This window comes from Physeter macrocephalus, chromosome 18 (assembly GCF_002837175.3).
Source record: "Physeter macrocephalus isolate SW-GA chromosome 18, ASM283717v5, whole genome shotgun sequence".
NCBI lineage: Eukaryota > Metazoa > Chordata > Mammalia > Artiodactyla > Physeteridae > Physeter > Physeter macrocephalus.
Genome location: NC_041231.1, coordinates 43,494,349 through 43,519,114, shown reverse-complemented (window position 1 = coordinate 43,519,114; position 24,766 = coordinate 43,494,349). Strand labels below are relative to the sequence as shown.

Sequence of the window (24,766 nt, the reverse complement as noted above, 5' to 3'; positions counted from 1 at the left end):
GGCCGACTTGGGGACCATGGAGACTCAGAGGGCCAGCCTCGCCCTGGGGCGGCGGTCACTGTGGCTATTGCTGCTGGGACTAGTGGTGCCCTCGGCCAGCACCCAGACCCTCAGCTACAGGGAAGCTGTGCTTCATGCTGTGGATCGCCTAAACGAGCGGTCCTCAGAAGCTAATCTCTACCGCCTCCTGGAGCTGGACCCGCCTCCCAAGGCCGTGAGTCAGGAGGGGCCTGTGGAGGGGGTTGTCTCCCACTAGTCTTGGCCACACTGTCACCCCCTCTGCTCAGGCTGTACCTCCTGTCAGGAAGGCACTTCCCCTCTAGGTGGGCTCCCACCTCTTCCAGGAAACCTTCCCAGAGCTGGGTCCCCTCCCAGCATGAGGCTTCCTGCCTTAGCATCTCTACTGTGGAAACAGGTGCCCTATACACCCTGTTCAAGCTTACGGGCCTTCTGGGACCTCCAAGGATGGAGGGGGGGGTCTTTGGCTCTGTGATGTGACTTCCTGGTTTTAGTCCTATCTGCTCCTCATTGTCTCCCTACCACAGAGGGCTCTGCTCAGCCTGGCGGTTACAGTGATGAGACCTCTCCCTGCAGGCGGCCCCTGACTTCCTCCAGCCCCTCAGAGGTGCAGGTGGTCTCAACAGAGCTGGTGTGAGGTCCGCTCCTGTTCTCTGTGTGCCCACGAGGCCAGGAGTGGGCTCTGTCCCCTTCCCCTGTGCACCCAGCACCAAGCCAGGGGCCAGGCACACAGAAGGGGCTGGAGAGGCTGCCGTCTAGGTGGGAGGCAGGGAGACAGATCAGAGAAGGAAGCATGAGTCTGAGCTCAGTCTCCTTACTTTGATCCTTGACCAGGATCAGGACCTGGACACCCCGAAGCCTGTGAGCTTCACGGTGAAGGAGACCGTGTGCCCCAGGACGACCCAGCAGCCCCCGGAGCAGTGTGACTTCAAGGAGAATGGGGTGAGGCTGGGGGCTGGGGCCACTGGCGGACGCTTCCCAGGGATGTGAACAGGGGGCTTCCGGGAAGATTTCCAGCCCCTGTGTTGAGTTTGGGAGGTGATGACCCAAGGGTTCCAGTTTGACCTCAAGCCTCCCTTTCCAGCTGGTGAAACAGTGTGTGGGGACAGTCACCCTGGACCAGTCCAAGGACCAATTTGACATAAACTGTAATGTGGTGAGTGGTCCCTTCTGTGTTGTGGAGCTGATAATGGGGTGGGTTGTGGAACATCCTTTGGACCAATTACCCATTGCCCCTTCGAGGGCAGAGAAAGGCCCTCCTACCCTGGTCCCTCCCTCACCCGAGCCGCAGGCCTCCAGGACTGGCTCTGCCATCCCTTAGAGCAGTGGTTCTCTAAGTGGGGTCCCACCCGGGAACTTGACAGAAAGGCAGATTCCCAGGCCCCACTCAGACCTCCTGAATCAGACTCTGGGCTGGGGCCCAGCCATTTGTATTTTCACAAGGCCTCCAGGGGATTCTGACTGCTGAATTTGAGAGGTACTGACTGGAGTAATGGGCTTTCAGCCCCTGCTCCCGTCCAGCTTTGCTGGGATGGACTTGTGATCCTGGGAAGACCCTTGCCGTCTGTGGGCCTCAGTTTCCCCATATGTCTGTGGCTGTAGGGATTCAATCACATGCTCCAAAGGTCACAGCTTAAGGGTGAACAGGGCCCAGTGCTCCTGGTGTGTCCGTTAGGGGGTTGTTCATGTGGGGAGGGAGGGGTCTAGTCTTGACCCCTGCCTAGTCACAAAAGAAATAAATTTCGTTGTGGTTCACAGCTGCAGAGTGTCAGGAGAATTCGTCCCCGGCGTCCATATTTGCCAAGGCCAAGGCCACTCCCGTGGTTCCCGCCAAGGATCCCCTTTCCAAGGATTCCCGGAAGACGGTGAAGGATTGCCTGATGTCACACCCATTAAGGGCTTTTGGTGAACCCTGAGCCCAGGGAAGAGTCCTAAGGGTCTGATATGTTCTGGCTCAGACTCCTGGACAGTGAAAAATAAATTCTTGTGAAAACAACTTCCTCCAGGCTTCAATTTCAACTGTCTCGTTCTTACCACTTACTGGGACCAAGTCCTTACCTCTGGGATGCCTCCTCTGTGTGTGTGTGTGTGTGTGTGTGTGTGTGTGTGTGTGTGTGTGTGAGAGAGAGAGAGAGAGAGAGAGAGAGAGAGATCACTCCTGTAAACACAGTCATGGAGGAGGCTCCTGTTCCTTCCAGGCGGGCATGAGGAGAGGCAACAGGGCCAAGAGGTCCAGCACAGCGTCGCCATTCTCGGGTCCCTCTTGTGCCCTTCACACACCTCTGCCCTCCTCCTCCAACACCCAGTAGGGACTTAAGGAGACCTGCTCTGTGTGCAGTGCTGGTGGGGATGCTGTCCCTGCTCACATGGAGGTGACAGAACGGAGGGGCCAGGCATTTGTTAAACACTCACAGAGACGCAGTTCAGTCTCAGGGCTAAGCCTACAGGTACAATGCCCATAGTGTTCCACTTCTCCTTGACAATCTGAAGTCTGGAAAAGCCTACCCCTCCTGGCTTTTCCTCTGGCGTTGAGACATATCACTGTTTCTTTAGCTGGGTCCGAGATTTCTGTGGTGGGCTTGCGTTTCGGGACCTTAAAGGAGATAATGTTGTTCCCAATTACAGATAGAGAGACAGAGGCCCAGAAACATCAATTCTCCTGCTCAGGGCCACACAGGCAGGAGAGCAATTACATTCGGACATCTAGACCCCTCAGGATTCTCTTCCTCTGCCCCACTGAGGCTGACCTGGAGTGCCCTGTGCCGTCTCGGGAGCCCCCAAACTAACTCCTGAGACCTCACTGGTGGGGCTCAAGGGCAGGGTCCACGAGGACCTTGCCTGATTACAGCCCAGATTCCCTCCTTGGCACAGCAGGGGTCTAGGGGATGGAGAAGCCCCTCCTTGTCCTCACTCATTCCCTCCCTCTTCCTTAGCCCTTGCTCTCCTCCACTCGCTGTGTTTGGCTTCTTGCTGCCCCCCACTGAAGTTAGTGGCCTTCACATCTGCACAAACAATAGGAAAATATTAGGAGTCATCTCCCTGGGCCTCGTGGGCTCCTGTCCTACTCTGACCACTTTGTAAAATCCTCAATGCCCCTTGGCTTACAGCACCACGCCCACCCCACTCCCCTCCCGCACCACCACCCTGGACGCCTCGGGCTCTTCTCTCTTCTCTCCACATCAGGCCCCGCACCTGACCCACCTGGGACGAGTGGATGAACTCTTCACAGCTCCACCACCATCACAGGCCACGTTCCCTAGCAGCAGGGCCTCAGCTGGGCAGTGAGAGGCATCTGATTTATTGAGGGGTGCTCTCAGGAGGAGGGAGGCGGAGGGGAGCAGGATAGGGCAGAGGAAGGAGCTGAGCAGGGACGTGCTCTACCGTGAGACGAGCTTCAGCCTCACCCACAACAGCCTGGAACCCCTGCTTTAGGACTGACTGAGGCGTGGGCTGGGCTTTGATGTCCCCTCATAGTCAGTCCCCACCCACAGGCTGAGGGCAGAGGGGACACAACCCCCCAGGCATCTCCTGGGAAGGCTGTGAAGGCAGCTGTGAAGGGGGCACCTGTGAGCCATTAGCATCCGTATTGCACATTTCAAACAGCTGGGGGACGGGGGGCAGCCGCCCAGTGAGGGGGATCTGGGAAGGGCACTCACAGGACCGGCTGCCCAGTGGCCCCGCCCAGGGACCAGCATCCCCCTGGCTCCTAAGAGCCAACCTGGTCAAAACGGAACTTTCATCTCCTCCCACACGCATCGCTTATCTACACCAGGACACTGACCAGACCGTGACCATGCTCTCTGGAAGCTCCCCACACCCCCGCCGCATTGTCCAGCCTGTCAGGGAATCAACCTGCCTCATCCTGTCTGCAGTAACTCCATCCCAGTCAGCCCCGCACTCTGCCAGCCTCTTGGGCAGCCCTCCTTCCATTCTCTCTTCCCTCCTCTGTTGGCCACTGCCCTGGCCTGATGCTCAAAGCCATTTATGGAAGGGTCTGAAACTTGTTCTTTCACGGGTAAGGGGCCTAGTGGTCACACTAGGCCCCACTAGTGTGACACTAGTGTCACACTAGTGGGGCCTAGTGTGACCACTAGGCCCCTTACCCGTGAAAGAACAAGTTTCAGACCCTTCCATAAATGGCTTTGAGCATCAGGCCAGGGCAGTGGCCAACAGAGGAGGGAAGAGAGAATGGAAGGAGGGCTGCCCAAGAGGCTGGCAGAGTGCGGGGCTGACTGGGATGGAGTTACTGCAGACAGGATGAGGCAGGTTGATTCCCTGACAGGCTGGACAATGCGGCGGGGGTGTGGGGAGCTTCCAGAGAGCATGGTCACGGTCTGGTCAGTGTCCTGGTGTAGATAAGCGATGCGTGTGGGAGGAGATGAAAGTTCCGTTTTGACCAGGTTGGCTCTTAGGAGCCAGGGGGATGCTGGTCCCTGGGCGGGGCCACTGGGCAGCCGGTCCTGTGAGTGCCCTTCCCAGATCCCCCTCACTGGGCGGCTGCCCCCCGTCCCCCAGCTGTTTGAAATGTGCAATACGGATGCTAATGGCTCACAGGTGCCCCCTTCACAGCTGCCTTCACAGCCTTCCCAGGAGATGCCTGGGGGGTTGTGTCCCCTCTGCCCTCAGCCTGTGGGTGGGGACTGACTATGAGGGGACATCAAAGCCCAGCCCACGCCTCAGTCAGTCCTAAAGCAGGGGTTCCAGGCTGTTGTGGGTGAGGCTGAAGCTCGTCTCACGGTAGAGCACGTCCCTGCTCAGCTCCTTCCTCTGCCCTATCCTGCTCCCCTCCGCCTCCCTCCTCCTGAGAGCACCCCTCAATAAATCAGATGCCTCTCACTGCCCAGCTGAGGCCCTGCTGCTAGGGAACGTGGCCTGTGATGGTGGTGGAGCTGTGAAGAGTTCATCCACTCGTCCCAGGTGGGTCAGGTGCGGGGCCTGATGTGGAGAGAAGAGAGAAGAGCCCGAGGCGTCCAGGGTGGTGGTGCGGGAGGGGAGTGGGGTGGGCGTGGTGCTGTAAGCCAAGGGGCATTGAGGATTTTACAAAGTGGTCAGAGTAGGACAGGAGCCCACGAGGCCCAGGGAGATGACTCCTAATATTTTCCTATTGTTTGTGCAGATGTGAAGGCCACTAACTTCAGTGGGGGGCAGCAAGAAGCCAAACACAGCGAGTGGAGGAGAGCAAGGGCTAAGGAAGAGGGAGGGAATGAGTGAGGACAAGGAGGGGCTTCTCCATCCCCTAGACCCCTGCTGTGCCAAGGAGGGAATCTGGGCTGTAATCAGGCAAGGTCCTCGTGGACCCTGCCCTTGAGCCCCACCAGTGAGGTCTCAGGAGTTAGTTTGGGGGCTCCCGAGACGGCACAGGGCACTCCAGGTCAGCCTCAGTGGGGCAGAGGAAGAGAATCCTGAGGGGTCTAGATGTCCGAATGTAATTGCTCTCCTGCCTGTGTGGCCCTGAGCAGGAGAATTGATGTTTCTGGGCCTCTGTCTCTCTATCTGTAATTGGGAACAACATTATCTCCTTTAAGGGGCTGGTCTGTCATTTAGGTAGAGAAGGAAGTTCAAGGACCTCATAGGGGCCGAATGTGAATCTCAGAGGGTGAGAGAGTCAAGGAGACAATAGTTAGAGTGTGTTAGTCTCAGGGCACAGTGCCGGCTCGTCTGTCAGTGTAGGGACCCAGAGAGACACTTGGAATCCCCATCAGAGCAGGAGGAGATGAATTAAGTGCAGCCCGTGCACACAGCGGACTTCCCTGAGGGCACAGAACTGGCCCCTCTGCACTAGCCTTTCCCATGTGGCCATTAGAAGGTAGCAGCTGGCGCAGTAGGGCGGGGTACCCTCCAGACCGCCTGTGCTCTGACTCAGTGATGCCCCTGCCAGTCAGAGCCCAAAAGTCTCGTCCCTCAGCCCCCATGGTCTCTCTAGCCTCAGCCCGAGGGTGAGGGCTGCCCTGGTTCCTGGGGTCCTACTTGCAGCCCCCTGTTCTCCTGTGTGTCACTCTGCCTCTGTGTCACCCCAGCCAGAGCAGGGCAGGACGTTGGCAGGAGAGACAGAGGGCTACATTGTCACTTTCATGGGCCCTAGGCACTTTCACCTTCGTGGACTCACTCATCCACAGAAAAGTATTAAAAATTACATTTTATAACTGCGTTCGTACAAAGTTGAATACAATCGTGGCTAGATATAATGTCATATATTCATTGCTATTATAGTCATGTTAATATTCTGTTCATAAAAGGAATTAAAATTAAAATATTTTTGTGGGTCCCTATTGGTATCATGGTCCGTAGGTACAGTGCCTACTGTACCTAACTGATGAGTTGGTCCCTGGGGAGGTGGTTTTTCTGGCAGCAGCGCAGGCGCCCTGGCAGGGAAGTAAATTCTGCTGCTGCCTTGGGAGACTAGGCGCTTGCAGGTGTTGCTCTGAGATCGCCCCCGCTGGCCATCTGTGGGTACTGCAGGGCAAGCTTGAGGGCTCACGGAGACCTCCAAGGGGGACTGCCTGCGGTTTTTTCTGCCCTGGTGTCTTGGCAGGCAGCAGGCTAGCAGCTGGGGTTCCCCTGGGGACTTGATCTTCTATTCGTGATTCTTTTGAATCTCAGCTCTATTGAACGAGATTTTGTGAAACTAGACTCTCCACTCTTCGAAGCACTGGCAGCATTACTTAACTGTCGGTAAAACGGAGAACTAGCTGTTACTTAGAACATAGACTTATTCCGTACTGTCACAGTGAAGGAAACCAAAACATAGAGAAGTTATCTAAAGCTAAGGTGGTAGATAGAGCTGGCTTCCTTAGCCTTATAGAATTCTGTTTGTATTTCTTATGATTAGGGGTGGCCTCTTATATAACTACAGAGCAATTATCAACTCTATACATTTACATGGATACAATACTTTTTCCTATATGTCAGATGATATAATCATGTGCTTTACAGAGTTCCTCACCTGCAGTACAGGTTCCTGCCTAGGGTCAGGTGTGTCAGGAAGCTGCCAGGTCTCATTTGCCTCCTTTAATCTGGAACATTTCCATAGGCTTTTGCCTCCTTTTAGTCTCAAAAAAGTTTCTGTGTGTCTGTGTGTGCGTGGATGGGCGGTTGGATTGTTGGGCGTTAAAATGTCAAGGTGTATGTATGTGTTGGAAGTGTTGTGCAGTGTGTTTGTGAGAGTATCGGTATGTCGTGTTCCTAGGTGTGTGAGAGTGTGTGTGTGGGTTTGAGTGTAGTTTGTGTGTATGTGAGGTTGGATAAAATGAATGTTGGTGTGAGTTTGTGGATATATGTGTAGGTGTCAGGGTGTGTCTGAAACGTGTATGTGGGATGTGTGTCTGGGTGTGTGTGGGTTTGTGGGGGATTTATGAGTGTGGGATGTTTCTTCTGTGTGGGGATATATCAGTAGAGTTGAGTGTGGGGATTTCTAAAGCGTGTGTGTGGATGTGTGTGTATGAGGAGTGTATAAAGTGCGTGTGTGTGTGTAATTCAGGGGTGTGTATGTGTATGTATGGCTGGGCATTCCTGTGTGCACGGGTGTTGTGAGTGGGCATGTGCAGGTTTATATGTGAGTGTAGGGGTATAGTGTCAGTGTGGTTGTGTGGGTGTTTGTGGCAGTGTGTTTGTGTACATTTACGTAAATGAAAATTTTATTTATTCTGTTTAATTTACAAAAATTAGATTAATACTGCTTAAAATATGTTTTAAGCAACATAAAAGGAAATAATGTTTTATTGACTCATTATTTCCAAGAGAAGCGTGCAACTATAGCAAGGTCTTAGGGGCAAGAATTAGACCGAAGAGTAGAAGCAGGTTACAAATAAAAGGAATGTAATGCTTATGCAATCACTCAGTGTTGTAACTTTAAAAATTTCAAAAACATTTTAGTTGGTAATAATTTACAGAAAAGTAGAAATTGTACCAAAGACTTTCATAGTCTCTATTCCCAGGGTCACCTACATTTTGCCTAAATCGTTTGTTTCTCTCTTTCTCTTTCCCTCCCTCTCTCTTCCTCCCTGTCTGTCTCTGTCTCTGTCTCTCTCAGTGGTTTCTATGCCCCCAGGGTTTGGGTTTTACTCAGCTGTGTTCAGATCACCAGATCGGGAGCCCATCGCCGGTGCAGAGTGAGTGTGTTGCTCACAGTTCCCGGGGGGAGGAGCGGGTCGTGCTGGCCCACAGGAGAGGACAGTGACAGGCAGAGAGCCAGGGCGGGGCACAGCGGGGAAGCCCGTGTGATGTTCTCCAGGGAAGGAATGGACGAGGCTTGAGGGTGAGGCTGACCAGGTTTAGGATCAGCCGATCCTAGCTTGAGTAATTTCAGTGAGCTGGGGCTGGGGTGTAGGGGCTGCCCAAGTTGTTGATGCCTGACCCTGGGGCGATTAGGACAGGGGGTTAGAGTCTCAGCAGCAGAGAGGGTGCGGCGGGGTGCTGGTCAGTTTGCATGTGAAAGGCGAGCCGAGGGAGAGAGTCTGCTGTCTCTAGGCATCTGCTAACCCTGGGAGGGGATGTGAAAACATCAGAAACAGCAAGTAGAAAACCTGGTTAACACAGGGCCACTTACATAATGTAATCAGTGACACATCTGGATCATAGCCTCATATCTTCAGCTCACCCATTTCCTGAAGATGCCTGGTCCTGTTCCTGGAAGGATCAGCTAAGTTAAAGGCAGGTGTGTGGGCTGCACCACGTGCAGCTGTTCAGCCTCCAAGATACCTGTTTATACCTGTGTGTGAGCAAGGGCACTCCGCTCAGTGGGTGGAGTTGTGGGCTGTGTAGCCGCCCTGGAAGACATCCCCCCAAATTCACCTTGTTACATTTTTCACTGATTCGTGGGCAGTACACCATGAACTGACAGTGTGGTCAGGTGCCTGGCCGTGGGACAACTGAACGGTCAAGTCCCAATCTTTGTGGGGATAAACATTACGGCAAAACATAATGCTTTGCTCAGCACCCACAGCCCCTGTTCATGACTCCTGCAGATGCCCACAGAAAACGGCCATTCAAGGATAACATCAATGGAATCAACAAGTGAATCAAATCTGCACTGTCCAGGTGGGGACCCATATCATGTGGATACACCATCACACAGGGCATGGTGATCCATCTACATTCAGCATCAAACTCAAAAGAAGGCCTAGCGATGCCAGCACCTGAGGCCAAGGAGGCCTGGCCAGCGTGGCTGACCGCCAGCTCCACAGCTGAGTGACAAAGGGAACTCCAGGGCAATAACCAGCGATGCCATCCCCATCTGCACAGCATACGTGGCATATAGTATTCCAGGACTCTCAGATGGTCTATGTTTCACCCCTGGATTCACAAAACACACCCAATCCACAATGGCACTGCCTTACAGTAAGAACTACCGGGAGGGCACAGTTACCCAGATCGCTCCCCGGACCTTTAATGCCCTGTCTCATCTCCAAGCCGTCGGTGCCACAGGAAGATGGAATGGACTCTGACAGGGAACACTGAAAGGATAAGTGGACACCAAGGCTCACCTCCCAGCGGCGCACACACTTAAGGAAGGCAGCCTGAGCTCTAAATGGGCCGACTCCCTGGAAGACCACCTTCTAGTTAGGTAGAATGTTTAATTATGAGCCTCGGAAATGAGGGAGGAGGCCCACACCATCTGGAAGACTCTCCAACCACATGAGTAATCTTTCTCACCCCACTTTTCTTCTTCCCATGCACCCCTGGAAGCTCCTAGTACTGGAATTTGCAAGTTGCCCAGAAGAGCCTTGTGGTGGGCGAGACTACCCTAGTGCTCACTGTGCTGCCTGCCCTGCTGCTGGAAGGGCAGGAGGGACGGTGATGATAACGAACATGAACATGAGGTGACAGCCCCTAAGGTGGTCCTGCTGGTGTGGATCCCCCCGTCAGGGCAGAGGGAGATGTTCTATGATGGGTCGAGGAGCATAAGGATGAAGCTGCTGGACACGTAGGGAGGGGGCTGGGCACGTGGTGCCGCTGAGACAAGGGGAGGACTGGAGACCGGACCAGCGATCGCTGAGGGACTGGTCGTTCGATCACTTGGTTGTGAACAGAGTAACTAGCCTGGTGATGGGAATAGAAGGCCTTCGACTCACAGCGTCAAGGGTGGGAGGAGGCACCAATCACCTCTCTCTCAGCTTTTGTCTGCAGGGCGTCTGGCCACTTTCACCCAGACTGCTCCTCTCATCCTCAGCTTGATCAACGGCCAATGAAGAGTCTTGATCTAAGGACTCTTGGACACCTTCCCGCAACTGCTGCCCCCAGGAGTGAACAGCCTCCACCAAACAGGACAGAACAAGATTGACCTTCTGGACACTGATATGACTTTTTAAAGGCTCATCATGAAATTTTGAACTCTTTTCTGTATTTTGCACAGACTATAGTAACTGTTCTAAGTTTAAATGCTTGTGGGATTCTGACCCCACAGGAGCAACACGTGCTGAGCTTGCTGCTACTTAGTATGTGAAAGTCTGGCCTATACTTACCCACAACACACAAACTAGTCTAAATTCTCTCTTGTGGTGATAAAGAGTGCCTTGCCCTAGACTCCCTGCTGGCTTTTGAGGTGGGGTGTGTGCAGTTGCCAACTTGTTGCAACTGGGTTAATAATAATACACTTAGCTGATTTGGCTCCAGGTGGGAGCCTGGCCAGTCTGTGTTCCAATGGGCCTGATCATCCTCCTGGGAGGCATAGTCATGGTCACTCGCGTCTGATGTTGCCTAAGACACAGAAGACACTTGGGTCCACAGCCCTTCAGTACAATTAATTTGAGTATGTGAGGGGGCAGCCTATGTCTCTCAAAAGAATTCAGTTGGTTATGTGAAAATTTGGGGTGTAGCGTTGTAGGGCAATGGCTCTACCCTAGTGACCTTGCATATACGCATATAGGCCCTGCAGGCAAGGCTTGAGCTGCAGCTGATCCGGATCTTGGCAGAAGGCCTTGTGATCCTCCTTGGAGCCCACTGCCAGAGTACAACAGGCCCTTTGTCCTGGCCGCCGCCAGCTTCAGCGTGGGATCCTCTAAGAACCTCCTTCTCCTCTCAGTTGAGACTATGGCTGACTGGCTGAGTGGGGCTCTGTGGTAGTGGTGAAAAGATTCAAAGACATTATTTGGGTGTAGGATGGGGAAAGATGGAGCCCAGTCAGGTGAGGGGACGACCACTGGGATGTAACCGAAAGTGAGGTCTGGCCGTTCACCGCTCAAGAGCCGATAATGAGGCAAGGTTGGTGGAAAGGAACGTTGGCTTTATTTCGGACGCTGGTAAGGTGGGGAGGGTGGGGAGGTTTGGAGGGTGTCCAAACGCCGATTCCCCGCCACTGACCATCAGTGGACAAGATCTTTTATAGACAGAGGGAGGGGCTACACGTGGAAACAGTACCATCAGCTCTAACGGTCATCTTGAAATTCCTCATGTGGCGGTCTGACCAGTGTCATCTTGATTGTTTCAAGTGCAGTTAATCTTCAGTTCCAGGGTCGGTTTGTTCCCATTTCCTTGAGGCCCGTTCTCGGAATTGTGGCAGCTTCTGTCATGGCTACAGTCTGGGCATCGGGCAGTTAACTTCTTCCACCTGGTGTGGGTTTCAGTTTCTATAAGACAGCTCACAGGAGGTGGCTCAGAACATTATCTATAGCCCTTGAGAGGGAACTAAAAGTCCTTGACTTTGCTCAGTGACTAAACTATTATTGTTTTGTCCTGTTTGACTGCTTTTCTTTGCTCCTGCATTTTTTCACTTCTGTGGTTAAACTTACCCTTTGGCTAAAGTTTTCTACAGACAAAAGGCAGGCTGAGGACATGGGGGGCAAGGATCATAGGGTCCTGCTCCATTTCAGAGAGAGGTGTTTCTTAGAGCTTCTGTCCTTCCAGCCACTTGCTGTGGCTCCACACACAGAGGTAAGCAGTGTGCCCTGTTTGGGGAGAGAAGAGGGCAAGGGGAGGAAGGGCCAGGAAAGAGTCGGTTCCATGGTAGGAGGGAGAGTTAGGGAAGTTTTTGTTTTTATTTATTTATTTTATTTTTTATATTTTATTTACTTATTTTTTTGTGGTACACGGGCCTCTCACTGTTGTGGCCTCTCCCGTTGCGGAGCACAGGCTCCGGACGCACAGCCTCAGCGGCCATGGCTCACGGGCCCAGCCGCTCCGCGGCATGTGGGATCTTCCCGGACCAGGGCACGAACCCGTGTCCCCTGCATGGGCAGGCGGACTCTCAACCACTGCGCCACCAGGGAAGCCCCTGTTTTTATTTTTTGATGTTTTCTTTTTTTCTGTCTTTTTCATTATTTATGATTTTCTTGTTGTTGACCTTGTTTGCTGTACCATGAGGTCATAGCAGTCCTTCCTCTAATAGAAACTGACAGCATATAGAGACAGAACTCACTGATGACCATGCATGGTGACTAGAAATGCATACATGTACAGAGCGAGAAGGACAGTGAAAAGATTTAGTTTACCTGTGAGAACCATCCCGCGAATGTCTTGTATTAACAAGTGCAAAATATAAACAAACACATAAACCCTGATCAAAACGAAAGCAAGTAAAACTACCTAACATTAAAACACGGTGTAAGCAGCCGCATAGCACAGGGACATCAGCTTGGTGCTTTGTGACCACCTAGAGGGGTGGGATAGGGAGGATGGGAGGGAGGGAGATGCAAGAGGCAGGAGATATGGGGATATGTGTATCTGTATAGCTGATTCACTTTGTTATGCAGCAGAAACTAACACACCATTGTAAAGCAATTATACTCCAATAAAGATGTTAATAAATAAATAAATAAAAATTTTTAAAAAAAGAAAAGGAAAGGACTATCAATCACATACAGAAATGTGGACATGTGAAAAATAAATAAGTAAAACTAGCCTTTGGAACAACAACAACAAATAAATAAATAAAATGCATGAGAGCAATAAAAAAAATAAAAAAATAAAACACAGTGCATAAAATGGTGTGAGAAATTTAAGTCACTCGACAGTCTTTTAGTCAAGAAAAAGCTGTGTTTGTGTCCTTTTAAATTTCACCCTGAAGGCCTTGCAGAAGTGATGGAGGTTAAAGCTGCCAGCCTTGTTCCATCTGACAGGGGATGCAGTTCACGGTGGGCCAGCGCTCCTTTCTTATTCTCCGTTTCGGTGGACTTTCCTGCCAGCGTGTTGATGCCCTCCCCAAGCTCCGCACTGTGCCGTCCTGTCTGTGCTGCTGAGGCGGTGAAAACTGTACGGAAGAAAATCAGTACAAGAACGCACAGCTTGAGTCTGCTGTTGCTGATGAAACTGGGCAGTGTCCTGCGACGGGAGCCACTCTTCTCCACGGTCATTTTGGGTGAGTTTGGTGATTGCTCGTCTCTCCTGACCTCACTCCATTCTGTGATGTCATCACTGCTCAGAGAGGTTTCCTAGAGCCAACATTCTTTTCTTCTTAGGCATGCAAAGGGAAACTTTACCCTGGCAGCTCTGTAGGTCAGATGCCAGGAGGCTTGATGGGTTTCTCTGCTCTGTGTTCACAAGGCCCAGCCAACACGGCTGGGCTGGATTCCTTTCGAGAGCCTCTGGGGGGGAATTACTTCCAAGCTCGTTCAGCTTGCTGGCAGAATTTGGTCCTCTGTGCTTGTAGGACTGAGGTCGTGAATCCCTTGCCTGCTGGTGGCTGGCATTGTTCTCAGCTTCTAGAGGCTGGCCCCAGGCTTTGGCTCATCTTTCTCCATCTTCAAAGCCATCAACTGCCAGTGGAGTCTTTCTCTTTCTTCCGATCTCTCTGACTTCTGAGGGCTTGAATTTCTTAATAATTTTTGAGCCAAGGGACCCATGTTTTCATTTTGCAAGTTATGTAGCTGACCCTGGCCAGTAGTGGCTCCACCTTTCCCACAACACTTGAAGGAGGCCCCAGAAGCCATTCTCAGAGCAACTTACTTCACTCCATACTTGCCCAACGTGTAGTACGTGTTGTCTTCGCCCATGGTCTTGAGCATCCAGAGGGCAGGGGACAGCTCAGGAAGGGAAGAAAGAGAGTGGGAGTTGGCACAGGGCAGAAAGGGACCTCCAGAGCAGCCCCTCAATGCTCATAGCAAAGCAGGTCAAAAAGCTGAGTCTCCAGGCCTCTTAAAGCAATGAGCTGAGAGCATTTCCAAAGGGGGGGCCTCCTGAGTGTGGAGCTCCGGAGTTTGGAGAACATGCTACTTTGAGGCTTTCCTGGTGGCGCAGTGTTTAAGAATCGGTCTGCCAATGCAGGGGACACGGGTTTGATCCCCGATCTGGGAAGATCTCACATGCCGTGGAGCAGCTAAGCCCCTGCGCCACAACTATTGAGCCTGCGCTCTGGAGTCCGCAAGCTACAACTACTGAGCCCGCGTGCCACAACTACTGAAGCCCACGCACCTAAATCCTACGCTCCGCAACAACAGAGACCACCGCAATGAGAAGCCCAGGCACACCAAAGAGGAGTAGACCCTGCCCGCTTCAACTAGAGAAAGCCCGCGCACAGAAGTGAAGACCCAACACAGCCAAAAATAAAATTAAAAAAAAAAAAAGCAATGAGCTGTAGGAGAGATGCAGGGTTGGCCAAGGTGGTTTTTGGTGGGCCAGAGAGAGGCGGCCAGGGGCTCATCCAACAGAGAGACAGGAGGCTCCATATTGGGCCAAGGAAAACTCACACTGGAGCCAGAGCTCTGGGTACTGCCATCAACCCTGACTTGACCAAGACCTGCCTCCCAAGGCCACACCCCCACCCTGCCTTGGGCCTCAGTTTCTTCCTTGGCCTAATGAGACTGGTGGTAAGCCCTGCTTACCTGACTTGAGTGCTGTGAGTTCAGAGGAGGTGGATGTACAGGAGCCCTTTGTACCCTGAAGGACCAGTCACACAGGTCACATCCTTGGACTCAGGTCTCCATAGACAACATGTCCTTGGGAGGCTGTGAGGAGGGACAGGACACAAGGGGCCCCAGGTTCCCCTCACAGTGTGGTTTCCATGACCATCCCAAGGATTACTGTTAGGGTTGTTGCTTTGGTGACTGGATGGACCCCAGGCCCCCCACTCAGTGGTGCCACTGGAAGAAAACTCACTTCGATGAGGTTGCCCATGGGCACACAGGTGACCATCATGGCAGGGAGCCATGGAGGGAGCCCCTTGCTGCACCAGCTTCAGGGACAGCAGGGGGATCTGTCTCATGTCCACTCCATAGCCAGGGTTTCACACCAACACAGCATGGCTCTCACCAAACACAGCTCTAGCCCACTCAAAGTCTTGCCACCCAACAGCCCTCCTAGTCTCCATCCCCATCCAATCTACAATCCCACCTCCTCAGGCTCTTCCCTTGTGTGTTGTTTTAATCGAGCTCGATATCTGAAAGGAAGTTCTCCCAAGGGCGGGGGGTTGTTGCTGGAGCCATGATCAGTGGTTCTTAACTGATGGTGAGCAGTCAGAAAGGTGCCTTTAAAATCTCCAGATTACTTTATTTTGTTTTGTTTTTTCGTTTTCTTTTTCTGTTTAATATTTGTTGGCTTCCAAATTACTTTTTGGAAATAAGAAAAGCAGGTGCCACCTGGATCTATTGAGTTGGACCTGGGATCATGAGAAAGGTAGGGCTGAAGAAATGGAATCAAAGGAAATTGTGTTCTGATCTCCAGTCCATCCCTCTCCCCAGGAGTTGGTCCTTTCTCTCTTTACTTCCAAAAGCCCATACTAAATGTCAGAACCTGGGTGGAGCCTCTGGAGGGGCTGTTTCTACCTTCCCAGGGCCTCCACGAGCAGACTTAAGACCTCCACTAGGACAATGCCAGTCTGTGGGGAGGGACCACGTAGGCACCCAGGAAAGGTGGAGGGGTGTGTGGGCCTCGTGTGAAGTGCCCTGCCTTACTCCAGCCTCCCGGAAGTTGATGTCTTTATAGGCTCAGCCCACTTCCTGCCGAAGCTCGTGGTCTCCAGGAGGCAGACCCCGGGATCCTGGGGGTTTGCAGGTCTTTGTCCTGGTAGAAGAATGAGGGAGGATGTGGCTTCTCAGATGTACCCAAGGCATCCAGAGTCCCCAGGCTCTGGGGAGAGAGCACCCTCTGTCACCCTCCGGGGCTAGACCTGGCCTCGGCCCCCAACTGTCATCTCTACATCCATGTCCCCAGTAAAACCCACTCACAGGAATGGTACCCATGCCCACCAGTCTGCTACATGTCTGGGGCTGGCTGTGAGTGTGGCCCTCTTCTGCAAAGCTCAGGAACCACTCAGCCTCCACCTGGGCCCAGCTCACCTTGTCACACATCCCCAGATGCTGCGGAGAGGAGCTGGTTGGATGTTTGTTGTCGTGGCTGATGGTGAGATCTGGAGCCGGAGGCTGGCGCAGGCTGAGGTCCTTGGACAGGGAGGTAGGTTGACCTCAGTCTTGGCTCCACAGCAGGAGCAGCAGCACGGTCGCCCTGATGCCACCAAGTATTCTGGCTACAGTGTGGCGGGTGCAGCCTCTGTTTGGTTTTATGTACCCACCCCCAGAGAGGGGTGGCGCTGCCCTCCGGCCAGCTGGCCTCCTTCACCAAACCCCATGCCTGGGAAACCCCAGCTGGGCTGAGGGCTTTCCAGGACGATGTAACCTGCCGCAGCTCCTTGCTTCACATGAAGTGGGAAGGGGGAAGGAAGAAGCTGACCCGGAGCAGAGAGAGGGGCCTGACACTCAGCCCTGACCCCAGTCCCCACCCTCACAGCAGCCGTGGCTGCCTTCCCTGCTCACTGCAGAGGGCGGGAGGGAGGGCCGAATTCCCTCCCCTTGTCCCTGTGAGACGACCAGCGTGGTGGGTGAGTCGGAGCATTTGGTCCAAGTCTTGCGTCTCCTGTTTCCTGGATGGTATATCCTTATTTGAGTGATTTAACCTGTAGGTTTCTTTTTCCTCATGAACTGGACAACTCAGGGAGCTGGTGAGTGTTCCCCAACATTTGGGGGCACAGCAGCCTGAGGTCCAGTTCCCCTTCCTGCCCAGAGTCTCATGGACAGGAAGGATGGCTAGGAGGAGCAAAGGAGAGGGGCGATGCAGGATCAGGCCTCATACCTGAGTTTGCTGGGGTGAAAGGTGCATGAGGATTTCTCAAGGACCAGATGTGGAGTCAGGGGTAAACCCACCTGGGGCCAAGGGCTGTGGTGTGTCTACCGAGAAGACCTCCGCTCTGACAGGCTGTGAGGACTAAGCCAGGAAAGCCAGCCTGGAGCCATGGAAGGCTGGCCTCCACCACGGGAGCTGCAGTCTATGGACCTAGGCAGAATGCAGGGAGGATGGGGAAGGGGACTTCAGTCGGAAGGGTGAGCAAATGCAAAGTTTCAGAGGCAGGAAAGCACAGGGAGGACTTCGGGGTTACCTAATAGCCAGTAACCATGTGTATTGCTAATTATTTTCTACTGTGATCAACTTCTTTTCCTCCCTTGACTTGGGGAAAGGACACAGCTTGACCAAGAGGCCACTGGGGCAACACCTGGACTGTGAAACCAGGTTGCACAGAAGCCCACCTCTCTTTCCTTCTCCAAGGCTGAGTGCGCAACCAGCGCCATCCATCCAGGCTGCCACCTTCTGAGGTGCCCTGGCCGTGCCCCCAAGAGCCCCGCAGGCCGGCTGAGTCCGGGAGCTACCCCAGGCCTCACAACTGCATGGTCGTTCCTCAAGAAAACTGTGCAAGAATCTCCTTCTTGGCCTGTGGCCCCTCTATTGCTTTGGCCCATGATCTTTCCGGCTGTGTTCTCACCACCTCCCACACTGACCCCCGCAGCCTGGTGTCTGATCCACAGCACTGGACAGGGAGCCACTTGGGGTCAAATCAGAAGAGACTTCCTGAGGCTGTGGGAGCCAAGAGGAGGAGGTGCCATTTCTGGATGGAGTTCAGGGAAGCCTTCCCCAGGAGGAAGCCCAGGGCAAGCAGAGGGGTCAGGCGCAGAGATGGGGAAGAGCAGGGGGCTGAGCGCTGTCTGAGTGGTGGCGGTGGATGGGGCAGCCTGACACCTGAGGCCTGCAGGGCAGGGGCCGCGGACAACAGGGAGCATCGAGGCCCAGACCCTGATGCCCCTGCCTCAAGGCAGCGGGGGAAATGGCCAAATCAGTGCTTGGCATGAGCCCCTAGACAATGGTGTGGAGGGCGGACAGTGGTCTGGGGAGAGCCTGGAACCAGAGAAGGTGGAGTCCGGAGGCTGTGGCTACGCTTGAGAGGAGAGAAGACGGTGGGAGGAGCTGGGCCGGGCTGGTGGGAGGCCAGAGGGAGTGTCCTCAGGAGGAAGAAGGAGCAGGTGGGGCTCCCAGGCTTTCAGCTCAGGGCTCCTGCGGCAGCACCCAGCCAACAGCAGCCAACAGCCCAGTGCGGACAACCAGGGGCACTCATGGGAGTCTGGAGCTCAGAGATACAGACCGGGGAGGTGTGTCCTTGATAACTGGTATCTTGAGAAGGGGTGTCCCCAGGAATGTGTGAGGACTGGGAGGAGAAGCAGCCCGGATGCACCTGTGCCAGCCCTGCCTCTTAGCAGCAGGGTCCTTGGAGGAGACCGAGCAGGAGCCATGGGAGAGGCAGGAGGGCACCCAGGAGAGTAGCATCTGGGGAGAATAGGTCAGTTTCTGGAGGAAAGAGGGGCTCCACCACCTGTGATGATAAAGATAAGGCTTGAGGGTGCTTCCCTGGTGGCGTCGTGGTTGAGAGTCCGCCTGCCGATGCAGGGGACATGGGTTCGTGCTCCAGTCCGGGAAGATCCCACATGCCGCGGAGCGGCTAGGCCCGTGAGCCATGGCTGCTGAGCCTGCACGTCCGGAGCCTGTGCTCCGCAACGGGAGAGGCCACAACAGTGAGAGGCCCGCGTACTGCCAAAAAAAAAAAAAAAAAAGATAAGGCTTGACGGACTTCCCTGGTGACGCAGTGGTCCGCCTGCCAATGCAGGGGACACGAGTTCAATCCCTGGCCCACGAAGATCCCACACGCCACAGAGCCACTAAGTCCGCACATCACAATTACTGAGCCTGCGCTCTACAGCCCGCGAGCTGCAACTACTGAGCCCAGGCGCCGCAACTACTGAAGCCAGCGTGCCTAGAGCCCATGCTCCGCAACAAGAGAAGCCACCGCAATGAGAAACGCACACACCGCAACAAAGAGTACCCCCGCTCGCCACAACTAGAGAAAGCCCACACGCAGCAACGAAGACCCACTGCAGCCATAAATAAATAAAAAAATTTTTTAATTTTATTTATTTATTTTTGTCTGTGTTGAGTCTTCGTTTCTGTGTGAGGGCTTTCTCTAGTTGTGGCAAGCGGGAGCCACTCTTCATCGCGGTACACGGGCCTCTCACTGTTGTCCCAGCCTCTCGTTGCGGAGCACAGGCTCCAGACGCGCAGGCTCAGTAATTGTGGCTCACGGGCCCAGTTGCTCCGCGGCATGTGGGATCTTCCTAGACCGGGGCTCAAACCCGTGTCTGCTGCATTGGCAGGCAGATTCTCAACCACTGCGCCACCCGGGAAGCCCCCCCCCCACCAAAAAAAAAGATAAGGCTTGAGCATGGCCTCCAGATTCAGGGAGGTCTCTCCAATTGCAGTGGCCTTCAGGGTGAGACAGAGCAAAGAAGTGTGAAGTGTGGTCAGGGTGTAGATGACCCTTTCTCAGGCTTGGCTGGGGAGAAACCAGGGCAATAGGCCACGTTTGGTGGGGTCAGGGGAGAGGAAATTTTTTGGCTGAGAAAGTAGTGGACAAGAATTAAGGAGAGGGGACAAATGGAGCTCACTCTCTGAGTGCTGAGTGCAGAGAAAAGGATGGTGTGGGCCTTGTATCTGCCTAAGGATTGGCTGGGTGTGTAAGTCCTTAGCTGTGAGTGGTACTGTCAACCACTCATCAAATTTTAATTGACTGCTTACTGGGTGCCAGGGAATGCCTAGAACTGGACATTCAGTAGAGAATACACTTTGTCACCCTGATTCCTGCAGAGGCCAGAGTGTGGAGGCAGAGGGGACGTAAGACAGAGCCTGCTCCTCCCTCTCCTGGAGGACTCAACGCTCTTGAGCAACCCTGCCTTTGACACTCCCCATGGGCCCCAGGAGAGGCCAAGACGTTTTCAGGGAGATGGAGAAATCATTTCTTCACCTTCACAGGAGGCTTCCCGCTTCCACTGCCCAGCAATCCCGTGAGGCAACAGCAGGGGCTGAGGCGAGTCCAGCTCACAGCCGGGGAGGAGATCAGGGATGGGGCAGGTCAGGAAGACGTGTGGTTGGGCCATTGCATCAGGCCCAGGAGGGATATAAATGACGGTCCTGCGTGCTGGGAGGAGGCCGACTTGGGGACCATGGAGACTCAGAGGGCCAGCCTCGCCCTGGGGCGGTGGTCACTGTGGCTACTGCTGCTGGGACTAGTGGTGCCCTCGGCCAGCGCCCAGACCTTCAGCTACAAGGAGGCCGTGATTCATGCTTTGGATCAACTCAACGAGCGGTCCTCAGAAGCTAATCTCTACCGCCTCCTGGAGCTGGACCTGCCTCCCAAGACCGTGAGTCAGGAGGGGCCTGGGGAGGCGGCTGTCTCCCACTAGTCTTGGCCACACTGTCACCCCCTCTGCTCAAGCTGTCCCTCCTGTCAGGAAGGCACTTCTCCCTCTAGGTGGGCTCCCACCTCTTCCAGGAAACCTTCTCAGAGCTGGGTCCCCTCCCAGCATGAGGCTCTCTGCCTTAGCATCTCTATTGTGGAAACAGGGGCCCTGTACACCCTGTTCATGCTTAAGGGCCTTCTGGGACCTCCAAGGATGGAGGTGGGGGTCCTTGGCTCTGTGATGTGACTTCCTGGTTTTAGTCCCATCTGCTCCTCATTGTCTCCCTACCACAGAGGGCTCTGCTCAGCCTGGCGGTTACAGTGATGAGGCCTCTCCCTGCAGGCGGCCCCTGACTTCCTTCAGCCCCTCAGAGGTGCAGGTGGTCTCAACAGAGCTGGTGTGAGGTCCGCTCCTGTTCTCTGTGTGCCCACGAGGCCAGGAGTGGGCTCTGTCCCCTTCCCCTGTGCACCCAGCACCAAGCCAGGGGCCAGGCACACAGGAGGGGCTGGAGAGGCTGCCGTCTAGGTGGGAGGCAGGGAGACAGATCAGAGAAGGAAGCATGAGCCCGAGCCCAGTCTCCCCACCTTGATCCTTGACCAGGAGAGGGACCCGGACACCCCGAATCCTGTGAAATTCACGGTGAAGGAGACTGTGTGCCCCAGGACGACCCAGCAGCCCCCGGAGCAGTGTGACTTCAAGGAGAATGGGGTGAGGCTGGGGGCTGGGGACACTGGTGGATGCTTCCCAGGGATCTGAACTGAGGGCTTTGGGGAAGATTTCCAGCCCCTGAGGTGAGACTGGGAGGTTATGGGCTGGGGGTTCCAGTTTGACCACGAGCCTCCCCTCCAGCTGGTGAAACAGTGTGTGGGGACAGTCACCCTGAACCAGGTCAGCGGTAACTTCGACATCACTTGTAATGAGGTAAGTGGCCCCTCTGAGCTGCAGGGGCTGCTGGGGGTGGGTAGTGGAACCTCCTTTGGACCAATTACCCGCTGCCCCTTCCAGGGCAGAGAAAGGCCCTCCTACCCTGGCCCCTCCCTCACCCGAGCCCCAGGTCTCCAGGACTGGCTCTGCCATCTCTTAGAGCAGTGGTTCTCTAAGTGGGGTCCCACCTGGGAACTTGACAGAAAGGCAGATTCCCAGGCCCCACTCAGACCTCCTGAATCAGACTCTGGGCTGGGGCCCAGCCATTTGTATTTTCACAAGGCCTCCAGGGGATTCTGACTGCTGAATTTGAAAGGCACTGACTGGAGCTTTCATCCCCTGCTGTCATCCAGCTTTGATGGGATGGGCTTGTGACCCTGGAAAGCCCCTTGCCTTCTGTGGGTCTCAGTTTTCTCTTCCGCCTGTATGTGTCGGGATTCACCAGAAGCTCCACAGGTCACAGCCAGAGGGTGAACTGGGGCCCCAAGGATCCTGGTGTGGCCCTGGAAAAGGGAAGTCCAGGTGGGGAGGGGTCTTGTGTTGATGCTGGTCCAGTACCAAGAGCAACCTGTTTCTTCCTGGTTCACAGGCCCAGGGTGTCAGGATTACAAAGCTACCATGGGCGCCACCACAGCCAGCACAAATATGTCGCATAATAGTGGTAAGAGTGTGCAGGCCAATATGTCGCATAACAGTGATAAGAGTGTGCAGTTAATCAGCACATCAAGGCTTTGCATCCTGAGCCAGAGAAGAGTCCTAATTGTATGCTTATTCTGTCTCAGGCTACTGGACTCTGAAAAATAAATTCTTGTGAAATCAGTATCCTCCAGACTTCAGTTTCACTCGTCTCCCCTCCTCCCAGTTACCAAGATTGAATCCGTAACTCTGGGATGCCGTGTGTGTATGTGTATGTGTGTGTGTGTGTGTGTGTGTGTGTGTGTGTGTGTGTGTGTGTGTGTATTTGCGTGTGTGTGTGTGTGAATGCAGGCACGAAACACAGAGATGGGTGAGGCCCCTGTTCCTTCCAGGCGGGCATGGGGAGATGCAGCAGGGCCAAGAGGTCCAGCACAGCGTCTCCATTCTCGGGTCCCTCTCGTGCCCTTTACACGCCTCTGCCCTCCTCCTCCAACACCCAGTAGGGACTTAAGGAGACCTGCTCTGTGTGCAGTGCTGGTGGGGATGCTGTCCCTGCTCACTTGGAGGTGACAGTCCAGGAGGGGCCAGGCATCTTGTTAAACACTCACAGAGATGCAGTCCAGACTCAGGGCTAAGCCTACAGGTACAATGGCCATGAGTCTCATGGACAGGAAGAATGGCTGAGAGGAGCAAAGCAGAGAGGAGATGCAGGATCAGGGCTCATACCTGAGTTTGTTGGGGTGAAGGTTGCATGAGGATTTCTCAAGGACCAGATGTGGAGTCAGGGGCAACCTGCCTGAGACAAGGGCTGTTGTGTCTTTCCTGAGAAGACCTCCGCTCTGACAGGCTGTGAGGACTAAACCAGGAAAGCCAGATGCTGGAGGAAGAGAAGGCTCTCCCCCCACCACAGGAGGTGCTGCCTGAGGACCTGGCAGGGGACCCTCCTAAGGATTCAGGGAAGGACGAGAAAGGGGACTTCGGTCTGAAGAACGAACAAATACAAAGGCACAGAGACAGGAGAGCACAGCGAGGATTTCAGGGTTACCAGACAGCAGTAACCACGTGTATTGCTAATTATTTTCTACTGTAATCACCTTCTTTTCCTCCCTTGACTTGGGGAAAGGACACAGCTTGACCAAGAGGTCACTGGGGCAACACCTGGACTGTGAAACCAGGTTGCACAGAAGCCCACCTCTCTTTCCTTCTCCAAGGCTGAGTGCGCAACCAGCGCCATCCATCCAGGCTGCCACCTTCTGAGGTGCCCTGGCCATGCCCCCAAGAGCCCCGCAGGCCGGCTGAGTCCGGGAGCTACCCCAGGTCTCACAACCGCATAGTCGTTCCTCCAGAAAACTGTACAAGAATCTCCTTCTTGGCCTGTGGCCCCTCTATTGCTTTGGCCCATGATCTTACCGGCTGTGTTCTCACAGCCTCCCACACTGACCCCCCCCAGCCTGGTGTCTGATCCACAACACTGGACAGGGAGCCACTTGGGGTCAAATCAGAAGAGACTTCCTGAGGCTGTGGGAGCCAAGAGGAGGAGGTGCCATTTCTGGATGGAGTTCAGGGAAGCCTTCCCCAGGAGGTAGCCCAGGGCAAGCAGAGGGGTCAGGCGCAGAGACGGGGAAGAGCAGGGGGCTGAGTGCTGTCTGAGTGGTGGCGGTGGATGGGGCAGCCTGACACCTGAGGCCTGCAGGGCAGGGGCCGCGGACAACAGGGAGCATCGAGACCCAGACCCTGATGCCCCTGCCTCAAGGCAGCGGGGGAAATGGCCAAATCGGTGCTTGGCATGAGTCCCTAGACAATGGTGTGGAGGGCGGACAGTGGTCTGGGGAGAGCCTGGAACCAGAGAAGGTGGAGTCCGGAGGCTGTGGCTACGCTTGAGAGGAGAGAAGACGGTGGGAGGAGCTGGGCCGGGCTGGTGGGAGGCCAGAGGGAGTGTCCTCAGGAGGAAGAAGGAGCAGGTGGGGCTCCCAGGCTTTCAGCTCAGGGCTCCTGCGGCAGCACCCAGCCAACAGCAGCCAACAGCCCAGTGCGGACAACCAGGGGCACTCATGGGAGTCTGGAGCTCAGAGATACAGACCGGGGAGGTGTGTCCTTGATAACTGGTATCTTGAGAAGGGGTGTCCCCAGGAATGTGTGAGGACTGGGAGGAGAAGCAGCCCGGATGCACCTGTGCCAGCCCTGCCTCTTAGCAGCAGGGTCCTTGGAGGAGACCGAGCAGGAGCCACGGCGGAGGCAGGAGGGCACCCAGGAGAGTGGCATCAGGGGACAATTGGGCCGGGGGCAGTTTCAGAAGGACAGAGTGTCTCCAGTGCCTGTGGAGATAAAGACAAGGCTTGAGAGGGGCCTCTGGATCCAGAGATGGCTGGTCAGCCTGCCGTGGCCTTGAATGTGAGCCTGCAAAGAAGTGTTGTCACTGGTGTAGATAACCCTTTCTCAGGCTCCTTTGGGGAGGGGCCAGGACAATAAGTCATGTTTGGCGGAGACCGGGGACAGGACATTTTTAGACTGAGAAAGCAGTGGAGAAGAATCCAGGAGAGCGGACAGACAGAGCTCACTGGCTGAGTGCTGGGCCCAGAGAACAAGGTGGTGAGGGCTTGACTGTCTGCCTAGGGACTGCTGGATGGGTAAGGCTCTAGATGTGGTTCGTACTCTTCTCCATTCATCAAAGTTTAACTGAGTTCCTACTGGGTTCCAGGCAGTGCCTG

At 54.5% G+C, this 24,766-nt stretch overlaps 3 protein-coding genes across 3 annotated transcripts in view; all 3 read left to right on the top strand.

Moving 5' to 3' along the window:
- Positions 1-24,766, top strand: part of LOC102973523 (protegrin-5-like) — a 28,923-nt gene that overhangs the window by 1,295 nt on the left and 2,862 nt on the right. The gene's annotated exons all lie outside the window — the stretch shown is intronic.
- LOC112064927 (antibacterial protein PR-39-like) lies at positions 17-1,894 on the top strand. The gene is made up of 4 exons (XM_028479556.1): positions 17-214; positions 853-960; positions 1,103-1,174; positions 1,777-1,894. Exons 1-4 carry the CDS (start codon positions 17-19, stop codon positions 1,885-1,887), a joined length of 489 nt encoding a protein of 162 aa, XP_028335357.1. The 3' UTR covers positions 1,888-1,894.
- Positions 19,484-22,137, top strand: LOC102973809 (cathelicidin-1-like). The gene is given in 6 exon segments (XM_007124827.3): positions 19,484-19,531; positions 19,906-20,062; positions 20,065-20,459; positions 21,099-21,206; positions 21,348-21,419; positions 22,012-22,137. Coding segments are annotated over 6 exon segments (906 nt in total).